This window comes from Triticum aestivum, chromosome 1A, assembly GCF_018294505.1.
Source record: "Triticum aestivum cultivar Chinese Spring chromosome 1A, IWGSC CS RefSeq v2.1, whole genome shotgun sequence".
NCBI classification, from domain to species: domain Eukaryota; kingdom Viridiplantae; phylum Streptophyta; class Magnoliopsida; order Poales; family Poaceae; genus Triticum; species Triticum aestivum.
This window is the reverse complement of record NC_057794.1, coordinates 570,634,293-570,647,250: the sequence shown is the minus strand read 5'-3', so window position 1 is coordinate 570,647,250 and position 12,958 is coordinate 570,634,293. Positions and strand designations below refer to the sequence as shown.

Genomic DNA, 12,958 nt, shown 5'->3' with positions numbered 1-12,958 from the left:
GATATGTTTACCCTCATTTGAATTACTGTCTTTCATGCAAAAAAGACAACTTGCTTTTTAAGCCTGTAAGGTTCAAAAGTGCTCTGGATAACTATATTAGTACAATGGATTGCGTGATTATTATGTTTAGATTGCCTGGTACTATAGTTAAACAGATTGGTGTTAAATATGGGTGTTCCATGACTACATTTCACCGTGGAAAAAAGTAGGCAAATTCTGTTTTGGTGTTATTGCAAGTTACAGAATGGTTTCAGGCAACTCCTTGATTGTTCAAAAAATATGGGTGTTCCATGACTACATTTCACCATTGAAAAGGGTAGGCAAATTCTGTTTGGTGTTGTTGCAAGTTACAGAATGGTTTCAGGCAACTCCTTGAATGTTCAAAAAATTACATATGACTTCTGGAAAAAGGGCGATGATGAAAATATTATTCATGTAAAAATAATGCTGGCAAACTTCAGTTTGTACGCAAGCAAAAAGAAAAAGTCAGTAAAAAAACATGAATGGAAAATAACTGACCTAAGCTAACTTCAATACAGCTTCCCATGGAGCCTTGTTGCGCTTGGTGTTAACCCACGTGTTTGTCAACTGCTTCCTGATACTTTGAACATCCTCTGCTGTAAAACTTGGAACGTTCCTTCCTTCCCACCCATTTGCAATTGAGAGAGCAAAAATGCCGCAGTCATATCTATAGAGAATGTTTCAGGTCAGCTATGAAACAAGTATGAATTTGTTAGGAATTTGTTTTGCAGTTTGTCTGGGAATTGATGCTTACTTGTTAGTTTGTTTTGGCACATCAATGTTTCTTAGTGTGAAGTCATCTAATGAGATATGAGACTTCGGATAGTGCTCTTCCCACAGAGCCCGAAAACTAGCAACCATAGTCCTTGCGCAGACATCTAGAGTCTTGTCCTGAAGTGTCCTCCATGAATCAAGCACCTCGAACCTTCGATCCCTTATATTCACGTTGAAGACCCAATAATGGTTGCCTGAAACCTTCTTTGACTTGTCGATATTCTCTAACACAATAAACATTATCTGTGGGGAAAAGTGCAGAAAACAAAAGCTGAGGGTAAGAACATAGTCTGTAGGCAACTTGAAGAGATATGGAAAGCATGTAAAAGTTTTCTCATGCTATGAGGAAAAGCTAATTGTGATTCTGCACTCTGGCAACTTTCATGCATGTCCTGAAAACTAGTACTCTGCTATTCACATGCGGGTGGAAAAAAGGAATGGGAGAAGAGTACTATAGTGGAAATTCGAGAAACATGGACTTACCATGTCTTTCCGGTCCAGGTGATTTGATTTCTTGAATCGGGAAATAATCTCTTGGTTGTTGATATCATTGGAGAGGAAAGTCATCTGCAGCATCCTTGTCTATAACACAAAAAGGGACAAGGTGGTTAGAAATGACCAAGTAGGAACCAAGTACAAAAAAATGCAGAACATGAAGTAATAATGACTCCTAGTCCTTTTTCTTACCGAGAACCTCAGGGGCATGACAACCTTCTTGGAGTCTGCATGCAAATTCATCATTATGGACAGTATGCCAATTTCCATTACATGTGTCAAGACATATCCTTCCTTTTTCATAGAGTTTGCAAGCTCCCTCACCGACACATCATATCCATTGTAGTCAATTACCTTCGGGCTGCAATAAAAAACGAGAAACCAAAAAAGGACAACCATGAGAAAAAAGTAACCAAGTTGCCTGCTGCTGTACTTTTGATTGCCTAGAAATAGATCCTGTTTTGCCTAAGGAACATAAACTTGGGGTTGTAACAATTTGCAATGAATTCTTTCTACCTAAAAGTGCATGTCTAGTTAGCACCCAAGTTGCCTGTTGTTGTACTTTTGATTGCCTACAAATAGATCCTGTTTTGCCTAAGGAACATAAACTTGGGGTTGTGACAATTTGCAATGAATTCTTTCTACCTAAAAAGTGCATGTCTAGTTAGCATATATAAGGCATGGGAAAAATGTGTTAATGCCTGAAAGTGCATTCTGGTTAGCATGTATTCTTCATGGGGTGATTTTTTGCCTGCTTGTTTTACTTCTGTTTGCCTATGAATTCAGCCTGAATTGCCTGAATGGTGCATTTTAATTGCCTAGAAAAAACATGTAAAAAATGCCTCATAAAAAATTTCATACCTAGTATCTACATCTGGTGATTCTTCTTCATTCAATCTCCCGTGCAGAATAACCGATGCATACAGCCTGCTTACTTCAGGTTTGCATATGTACACTTTCCTCTCATTATAGTCCAAGAATGGTGACCTCTTGCAAGGAGGTGGCTTGATAATCCTTCTCTCAAATTGTTGTGGGACCATCTTTCCTGAGCTGCTGCTGCTATAAATATTACTGCCTGATCCCACTACTACTTGGTTGTGGGTAACTTTTTCAGGTGTCTGGTAAATGTTCCCAACTATGCCTTCAAGATCCACAACATGATCGTCATCAATTATTTCAATGAGTGGCTCCTTGGGTACTTGATACTGCAGGGACTCATGCTCACACTTCATAGCCTGTTCTTCTGCATGTGCATACCCTTCATCTATGCCTTCGAGATTACCAACTTTTTCATCTTCAATAATTTCAATGACTGGCTCCTTGGTTACTTGGCACTGCGATGACTCATGGTCAGCCAATGCATTTTCTCTGGCATCTCGATCTGCTCCATCATCTACATGTGCTGTAGGAAAATCGTATTTGAAAATATCAAAACTTGGAGCTGGGCAGTATTCACTAACAAAGACATTTGAGCTTTCACTTCTGCTATGCTGAAACTGTTGTCCATCCATCTCTGCTGGAATATGAATTGCTGACTTGCTTAGCAGATCGTTGGTAGATGGGGGAATGCACCTTGCCAAGAGCTCACTAACATCTAGCACATTTATTTCCATTGGACTGACCGCCTTGTTAGCATAACTAAATTTGGTATCCTTCAGCTGCGGATGGGGAGGTGATTGGGCAACTGTAGGAATAAAAGCAGGCAACTTGCCCTGAACTTTTAGCAACTTTGCTTCCGAACTTGGTTTAATGTTGCCGCCGATGACATCTTCCATCCCTCCAACCCCTGTGATTGACACTGGAGGTATGTTCTCCTGACCTGCATATAATGGTACAGCCTGTTGTGATGCTTTATAATGAAACAATTTGCCCCTCTAGATGTCAGTGGCTGATTGCATCCCATTCCCTAGAACAAGTTTTTGTGCTTGACCATTTAGACTGCTTAGTGGTTGCCTCCCACTACGGTTTGTACTAGGGACTGCTCTGCTTACTTGCAATGATGCATCCTGTTTCATTTGAGTTGCTCCTCCTGCTGTGGGTTGAATTGATGCATGTGCAATACTTGCCTGAAAATCAGATGAACTTGCTTCCTCCCTAGGATGACTTGCTAGAATTTGTGAGGCACTTGGTTCTTGTTTTGAAACAGTCCCTGGTGAAACTGCAACATTTGTATCTTTGTCACTGGTGAGATCTGCATGTCGTGTTGTTGAGCTTGATGATGTATTGGTTTCAAGCTGGTTCTTGTGAGTGCTAGAACTTGCCTCTTTTGCATGATGTAATGCCTGATGTTGCAACTGAAAAGGCCCAGATTTCTTCATGGCTGACTTTGTTTCCTTTCCACCTTGCAGTTCTTGAACATTTTGGGCACGCATAGCTCGCAGTTCCTCCACTGTCTCTGTCAACACCGTTGGCTCTGATATGAAACTCACACTCTTTTTCTTCTTTGGTGTTGGAAGTGGTGGTACACCAACTTCCTTGGGTTCATGTGGAGCCCCTATCTCCCTCATGATTTTCTTGCGAATCCACTTGGGGCAGACATCCTCAAGATTGAATGCCATCCCCAGTTCCATTTCTTCTTTTCTCAATAGCTCTTGGAAAATTTTGCTCGCTAGCACTGCAATAGGCTGCTCGTCGAGATCCAACATTTCTTTCACTTCAAACATGCGGATGCGTGGCATTTTGCAGTAACTTTCCTCGTCCATCATAACAACATCTCTCACAGAGATGCTAACTGCCTCGTCAAGCCCCTTTGGCTTCATATCCTTTTTCTTTTCGAGTAAATATTGAAGTGTGGATTGCTCGTCATCAGTCTCTGTTTCCTCACCTGCAGAATCCTCGTTCCCTCCATTGTTTCCGCCATTGCCACTGTTGCCACCAGAATTGTTGTCATCCTGGTCTTCCTCATCACCCTGCATATCATCGTCCCCCGTGTCTTTGTCATTGTCGTTGTCATTGTCTTCGCTTTCTTCATCATCATCGTCTTCCTTTTCTTCATCCTCATCTTTTTTTTCTTCCTCCTCCTCTTCGTCCTCCTTATCCTCCTTGCTTTCATCCATTACTGCTCCCCTCTCCTGAAAAGTTGCTTCTCCCTCCTCGTTGTTGTTGCATCCAGCTTTTTGAACTACAAAGTCGTCACCATCATCATTGCTTGAGTGGTCGTCGTTGTCACTTTCATCACCCCCTCTGTCCCAGTCACTTTCGTCACTGCCACTTGCATCTTCCTCACTGTCAGTTTTGAACGAGTCTTCTTCACTCGATAAGCTTTCTCTCACAGCTAGAGCTTGTTTGGATCTCCTAGTAGGTTCTTGCCTCCTCTTTTCCACATGAACAGCCTCTGATCTGCTTGTCCCCTCTTGCGCATCATCTATCCCCCCAATACCAGAAACAAGCTTCCCAACTGCATGTGAAATAGTTGAACACATTTCGTGCACCATACGTGTCAGCTTCTTTTGTTTCTGCAAAACAACAGGAAAGTAGAAAAAAGGATGAACATGATAAGTCTTGACAATATGTTGGTTTGAGATTAAAAATGGAAAAACTAGTGTGCATAACAGGCACTTGATAACTTACATTTTGGTCATATGACTCAGGTAATCTTGCTGCTACAAATTTTGTGACGTGGTCCATGCTACCAAACAAGCTATCATCCGCACACCGTGAGAACTCAGTCTTCAGCTGCTCGTTGGGTTGGCAAAAAAAACAATAAAGGATGGGATAAAAGGAATTAGTGAATTCTGGCACTGGCTTGACAACAGAAAAAAAAGAAACCGTAAAATGCTCGTGAGAGTACTTTGATTTAACTGCCATTTTTAGTTAGAAAACTAGCCTATCATGTTGCCAAGTTTACAGAAAAACAAATGCATGCTTTAACCCAAGTCAAGCACTGTGGCATCATTTTTGCCTAAATTTCCTTATCATGTGTGGATGGGGTTTCTAGCATGTAGAATCGCTTAGTTTTTCAATATATAACTTAGCAGGACTATATCAATTATAGGAAACCATCAAGTTGCCATAAAAAACTATGAGCTTGCTAATGTTTAGTGTGCAACTTGCTATGGTGAAATTATTGGATTTGCCTATTTTTTCTCAAAAAATTTAGACGTCAGCTGCTATAACTGCCCCAGCAAAAATCCTACCTGTTGCAGGCAGTTGCAAACAAGGGTAAACAAAATGAGTAGAAAACTACAAAGTTGGTTCATGAAGTACTTTTGAACTTGCTACTGTCCAATATACAAATTGCTACGGGCAATGTGTTGGACTTGCCTACTTGTTGACAAAATCTTATACATCAGCTACAAAAATAGTGACAAGATAACAAAAAAAATGACCACAAAAACTTTGTACTTGTTTGGACCTTATAATTCAATTGCCTCCTCTATGAGAAGCTAGATTTGCCTAACCTTATGCCTTTTAAAGCAAATAAAATTCAATTGCTGAATACAGATGTGATGACAAAAAATAGCTTACCCGCAGTTTCCCATATTCCCCGGGAGCTTTCCTGTCCTTCTTGATAACTCTTGCCATCAAATCTGAACTCCAAACTGAAACTCTTGGTACCAAGCTGGGAATTGGTTCATCAACATCCAAAGAGTCTAGATACAGCAACTGAGTTCCGGATAAGAAAAACATAAAGTTTGAGTTATGATATGATTTTTAAGAAAACATAGAGCACATAGGAAACATACAGATTCAAAAGGTAGGTGGACTTACTACGAGGTGGAAAACACAGCAACAAACGGCCTTCTTGGCACGACCTGATTTGAATGCTAGCTTTAGTTGATCAACCACAAACTGGCATATGTTGGTTTCAGTTATTCCATTTACATCCATGACCGCAGGGAAGCTTTTTGGTGAAATGCTTAAACTTGTAGATGGTGCAAGGAAGCAAGAGAAGACAAGAGACAACCATGCGCGTAGGAAGTCGTCATCGTGAGCTCCTGCCATATCTTTGATCATCTTGCACCATGCTTTGAGAGATGGTGAATTCTTTGAAGTAATATTGTAAATCCTGAACATTGCCTTTGTGATCTCAGGGCGGTTTTCGTAACAGACTTTTCTCCCCCTATTTGGCAAACCCCATATCCTCCGAACACTCGCAGCATCTACTGGAATCTTCCCCCTCTCTGGAATAACTATCTGTGACATCTCTGGATCATAATGCTTCATTATCCATTGACTAAGATCGCCAGGCATGCTGTTCGCTGCAAGGTCCAGCAGGCCTCCAAACTCTTTTCCAATAATAACACCTTTTTGATTAGAAACCAACTCTTTATTCAATTTGAACAGCCTTGCAGGCGATGCCCTATTCCTACGACCCTATGGGAAAATAGTTTGAAAAACAGAAGAAACAAAAATCAACAAAAATGGAATATGCAAAGCAATTTAGACACCACTACTAGGCAATTGTTTCAATAAGGTGAAGCAGAAAATACCTCGTTTCCTCCGGTTTTCTGCCGCTTTGGATTTGGTGGCTTATCCACACCACCGCTTTTGTCACTCACATTTTCAGCATCTCCGGGAAGACTCTCATTGCTCACAATATCATCAGGGCGCTTCCCTCGGCAGATAATTGCCTTACTCCTCTGGCGCTTGTACCCAACTAACGGTTCACTGCTTTGAGCCTGAGAAATGAAGATAAACACATAAATAACAATCCATAACATGAAGTTATGAAAAAATAAACCAAGAATGAAGATAAGGAAAAAGGTAGAATGTTTCGAAATGAATTCTGCACACCTCCATCCTACGGGCTTCAGTTGCATGAGATGCGCCATCAACAGAATCCAATGCAGGGGGGGCATCCTGTATGCCTTTTTTGCTTGCCCCCGACATGTTTTCGTGCTGCACGTAAAAAAGAACATCATCACACATGAAAAAAAGGAGTAAAAAAACTGCAAATTTCCTAGTGTTCAGCCTAGTCATGTAAACACAGAATGACACACATAAAATGCATGATCACACTAAAAAAACAAATCTAAAAAACTGATGCAAAAGTGTCAGGCAAACTCATACAGAAAGAAAACATGACATGCTGGCAAAACGGGTAGTCATATAAGGCAACTAGAACTAAAACTAAAGCTGAATTTATTTCTGTTTTGCTATATAAAGTTGGACTAAAGTGTAAAGAATTGACACCAATAAACTAGTTCCCTCTATTCTATATCTACCCATGGCCTTATTGCGGGTTGCTTGATCTGAAAGTATTGTTCACACATATAAGAGATAGGAACATATGGACAGACAACATACTACAATGACCCTAATTCAGGTTTTGATACCAACATACAGGTTTTTTCCTGATGCCCAAATACTTCATTGAGCAACTTCTGGCAACATATTGAGCAAGTCATTCACCGCAGTGAAGCAAAAAAACGAAAAAAAAACTACAGAACTTCTGTATGGGCAACTTCAGAAAACATATTGAGCAAGTCGCTCGCAAAACTAGAGCAACTTGACAAAAAAAAGGGGACAAACTACAGAGTTTCAGTGTGGGCAACTTTTGCACCATACTGAGCAATTCGCTCTCAACACTATGGCAACAGTACAACAACACTACAGAAAATGTGAACAAAAACTAAACTACCTCTGTGATAAGCATCCCAAACAACACTTCACCTTCAACCCAGCATCCCAAAAAACATCCGACAAACTGGCTTCAAACCACCTACATCCAACCAGTAGTGGAATCACCTTGCCAAACAATCCCAAACGTCCACTATCTACTCGTCAACTATCTACTCGTCAATTTGGAGACAAGGGCAACAAGCGCAAACGAAAAACGAGGCCAGATCTCCTTACCAAACGATTGCGAAGCAGGGAGATGGTCGTCCTATACGCAACCCTGACCTCTGCGCGAACGGCACGGCGCTCGCAACGGCCGTTCCTCCCCTGTCGACGACTTGTACTCCGACGACCGTGAGCGGCCTACTTCTCCTCTTCCGGGAACAGGGAACGCAACATAAGCACCTGGTGCCCGTGCGCCGCTGGCTACCTCCCCCTTGCCGGTAAACTCAGCCCGCACCTGGAGGCCGCACGCGCCGCTGGCTATCGTCCCCCTCGCCAGGAACCGCCGCCCGCACCTGGTCGCCGCGCGCCGCTGGCTACCTCTCCTTCGCCGTGAATGGCCGCCCGCAACTGGCCGTCGCGCGGCGCTGGCTACCTCCCCTTCGCCGTGAATAGCTCCACCCCGGCGGGACGAACGGTGGCGGATTTGGGGCAGAGGCAGGAGAGATTGCGGGATTTGGGGCGGAGTGGGTGAACAGTTTCGAAAATGAGGGGAGACGGACGCGAGAGGAGAGGAAGTGGTGGGACCCGGAACCGACGCTCCCACCCAACGGGCGACGAGCCGACCAAGTGAAACGCGCGAGCGAGGAAAAACAGACAGCGGCGTACCTGGTGGGCGTGATCGCGATCGGACGGCGCAGAGACGTGTGCGCTCGAGTGTGCTAACGAGCACAGCTGCACTTTTTAGGATTTGGGTATATATATTGTGCCGAGGTACGTACGTGGATATGCATTTGGAGTCGAATTAGGATTCTCATTCAAGTGTCCGTCTCGCGATGATGAATTAGGATTCCAGCAGCAGTAGTAAATCCGTCGTAGAGTAGTAAAATTTCTCGTGGCGAGCGGCCCTAGATGAGGCCCAGCCCACACGTCCTTCAGAGGCGGTGCAGCGAGCCGCCCACTTCGCGACCCGGGTACTGTTTCATGCCCATTTTTCAGTCGGTTTTAATAATATATTAGACCATTGATGGCGCGCGTTGCCGTGCCCGTTAAATTTATCAATAGAATGATAGGAATTTACATCATGAAAAGAAAATCACAAAATCTGATCACACATTTTCAAGGTAGAAATGTAGAGGCGTCAGACAAAATATTCCTTTTTGCATGAGGCGGCAGCAAGTCGGTGCGGGGATGTCATAGTTCAAGAGAATGAAAGTAGGATACAAAGGACATACAAATTGAAGTATCGCTGCTTTATATAATCTTGGGTGGTCTGGAAAATTCTCAATTAGCCTATTCTGAATCTGGGGACGGCTATGTAACATCTTTCCAAAACCTTGCAATTGAGTTTATTTCTTCAGGATTTGGGAAAACCTTGCAATTCAGTTTATTTCTTCCGGATTGGGAAAACATTGTAATTGAGTTTATTTCTTCGGGATTGGGACCATCAGACCGTTTCTTCATAGCAGGTCGAACAATTAACTTTGATTAATAATATTTGGGATTGTTTTAGGATGAAACTTAATAAACTAAATGAAAAGGTATTAATTTTAATCGAGGCATCGATATTGGGGTTGATGGCATAAAATTATCGAATAATGATTTCTCAAAGCTGTAAAATATAGCAAAGAAAAGTGAACATATACCCAAACTGTACAATTGAAGAAATCAACAACCCTGATTGTGAAAAGTAACATCTGATACATCATGTTAACGGGTAATCCAACAAACAAGACATATATATCTTTTCTTTTTAGCTTAATACATGCAAACAATGTTATTCAAAAGTATGGTTGCCATTAATACAGACTTTTGTCAAGAAAGAATTCTTGCTATTTGTTTCATTCCCATATGTACCGTGTCTCTTGGAAAAATATTCATGAAGCAGATTATTAACACATTGAAAAGAGATGCATATGATTTGAACGCATACATTATGGTACCATTTTTTTTCATTCCAAATGCACTTACATGCCCTGAATCCACTGTAAAAAGGCCAGCCATGGAATCCAACCAAAATACGTGTGCAAGCTTTGCAGCCCGGCAAGTTTTTTCCCTGGTTTTGTTGCTGGAATAGTCTCTGTGTACCGAACCAACACAGTTTCTCGTTTAGTATTAAAGCTGTAATATATTGGGCCAGAAACAACAAAATATGGGAGAAGGGCATAGATGTACTCGATGCATACATGAAAGGAAGGGGCACAATGAATCGCCATGAAAGATGCTAATCTATCTAGGAGCCATGGGTGAACCTCGTACGTGCAGAGATGCTGCAATCGAAGGAAATAGTGGCTGGCCTCTGCTATTCCTGCGTGAAAGACATACAATCAGAAGAACATTCGAACGAAAGCCATATTTCTGAACTCAACGACGAAACGAGGCAGAAGCTAACAATATGAACACCAACCATGTAATAGCAAAAATCTACCGTTGGGCAAGAAAGTTGACTACAGGCCAACGAAATCAGATCAAGGCAAGACCGGGTACTCCTGTCTCCTCGAGGGGATTGTCCTGGTGCGCCTGCAACTGGTCAGGCACTCAGACAGGCAAGCGTTGTTGGATCCCTCGAGCGCTGGATCCCTCGCTCGGCTTGCGTCGACTGGATCCTCTGTCGGTTCCCTCGCGCGCGTCCGCTGGTTCCCACGCGAGCGTCGCGTCGGCTTCATCCCCTCCCGCTGCGGATCTAGCGTCGCCTGGCTCCCCACCCGCGCGTCGGATGGATCCACAGATCGCTGTGTGATTTTTTTTTAATTTTTTTTTTTTGCGTCTCTGACCCCCGCGTCGCTCCGCTCGGGCGACTCGGGGGGAACTTCGCCAGTCGCCGGCGGCCCCCTCTCCCACGCCTCCTCTCCTCCGTTGCTGCCGCTGGCCTGGCCGCGGTGGCGGCGGCCCCCTGCCTCCGAAGGTGGCTCGGGGAGATCCGCGGCGGACGCGTGGTGGTCGGGTGGCTGGGTGGCCGCGGTCGTCTTGGTGGTGAGCTCTGCCGGGCTCGAAGTCGTGGGGCGCGGGGCGCGCGTGGGGAGCAGGGTGGCGTCGAGGTGTCGCGAGGCCTGCTCGCCGGCGCTTGGGGGTGGCGCGCGCGCGTTTCCCTCTGCTGCGGATCTGGCCGGCGCGCTGGATCTGGGCCAGCGGGCGGCTGTGGCGTCGGGGGCTTCGGTCCCTTGCGTCGATGTGGTGGTCGCGCCGTCTGCGGCCGCACGAGCGGTGTGGGGCGCGGGGCCAGGCCGCTGGCTTGCCACTTCCTCTCTTCCCAGCCAGATCCAGGTCGGGGGCGGCAAGGTTTCCTCCTCTGCTCTCGACCTCCGACGGATCTTTTGCAACCCCTGTCGCTGCCTTGCTCTGTTCCACCTTCTGCTGATTCGGCGGTCTGGTGGTTCGACGAGCGGGCGCTCGGTCTCTGTCGCCACTCAAGGTTGTTGCCCCTGTGCGGTGGTGGTTCCGGTCTCAGCAGTGCCGCGGCTCAGCAGAAGGGCGGCGAGGATGATGGCTATGGGCGAAAGCTCTGTGTCGGCCTCTATCGGCACCGGCGGCAGCGACGCACTGTTGTGTCGGATCCCTCCTTGGAGGTGCCGTCGTACGATGCCTTGGTTCCTCGCTCACTCTGTTTGTTCTCCGGGTGAAAGCCTTAGATCCAACTCCTGGATCGGACAACGGCGGTGTCCTCGACGTCGTTACCACCTTCGTGGCGCCTGTCTTCGGAGACGCTGCTCAATGCTGCTTGCCTGAGGTTTGGGGTGCTGCTTGGCTGGTTTGAGGTTGGTGGTCGGTGGTGGTGGTGCGGCCAGTCTGGGGTCGACGGTGGTGTGTGTCGTGGTTGAGTGCTCTCTTGGTGTGTCTCTGCTAGGCGGTGCCCTGCAGCTACGCTAGTGGCATATAGGTGCTGTGGCGTCGTCTCGGCCTCGTGCAACCTTTCGAATGTACCCCCGACACAGGTGGTGTCGTGGCGTTGTGCAGTCTCGGTTGTGTGGAGCCTTTCGATTGCGTCGACGGTGCAGTGTCGTGGTTTGGTCTGCTTGGCGATGCCCTTCGACTACGCTGGTGGCACACAGGTGCCGTGGCGTCGTCTCGGATCCGCGTGCCCCTTCGAACGTGCCTCGTGACACAGGTGGTGTCACGGCGTTGTGCAGTCTCGGATGCGCGGAGCCTTTCGATTGCGTTGACGGTGCAGTGTCGTGGTTTGGTTTTGGCTGGCCGATGCCGTTCGCCTCCATCCTATGGTGTTTTTGTTGTGTCTTCCTCCCTGTACCCCATGTATGTGTGTTGTGGCGTGTTTTTTTTTTGCTTTCCTCTTCTTCTCTGTGCCCCCTGTAATTCCGGTTCACTTGAACCTATCCTGCGACAGGCTACAAAGTCTTATAGGCAAATGAATACAATTCAGGTGAGGAAATCTCCCCCCCCCCCCCCCCTTGAAAATTCAAAAAAAAAACAGATCGCTGTGTAGTAGAGATAAATGGGCCAATAAGCCCGCTCAACGACAGGCCTCCAAAAAAGTCCCCAAAACAGCAGCCTATTAGGACAGCCAGCCCAGTGCGGTAAAATCGGTGCTCAAACCTAGATCTGACGGCCAGATACTGTTCAACACAAAATCCGACGGCCAAAATCACAGGGGACGTGAGAGATCTCGCTTTAGGTGCGGTTATACTGTCTTTAATGGGAATATATATAAAAAATTAGAGGCGAGCAATTATATGAAATTTGAAGAGAAAAATAAAACGTTATGTGAACTTTTAAACATTTTCTCAAAAAGGCGAACATTTTTTCAACTCGGGCAATAGTTTAGCGGGGTAAAGTAGACTTGTTTGTTTCTAGTATCAATGGAAATTCTAGTCCGAGGAATATATGATTCGTTCATGTTCTTTTTTTACTTGCCATGAGGATGCAATGACTACTACCTCCGTCCTGATTTATTGGTCCTCTTCGTATTCTTTGTCAAATTTTAACCATA

At 45.2% G+C, this 12,958-nt stretch overlaps 1 protein-coding gene across 1 annotated transcript; it reads right to left on the bottom strand.

Moving 5' to 3' along the window:
- Nucleotides 1-519: 519 nt before the first annotated feature.
- On the bottom strand, nucleotides 520-12,224 carry LOC123052866 (uncharacterized). The gene is made up of 13 exons (XM_044476254.1): nucleotides 12,107-12,224; nucleotides 10,788-11,410; nucleotides 7,027-7,131; nucleotides 6,723-6,911; nucleotides 6,001-6,606; nucleotides 5,758-5,895; nucleotides 4,861-4,965; nucleotides 3,353-4,745; nucleotides 2,152-3,109; nucleotides 1,483-1,651; nucleotides 1,279-1,377; nucleotides 776-1,038; nucleotides 520-688 (listed from the first exon to the last, which is right to left on the bottom strand). The coding sequence occupies exons 1-13, from the start codon at nucleotides 12,222-12,224 to the stop codon at nucleotides 520-522; spliced, it is 4,935 nt and encodes a 1,644-aa protein (XP_044332189.1).
- Nucleotides 12,225-12,958: the final 734 nt, after the last annotated feature.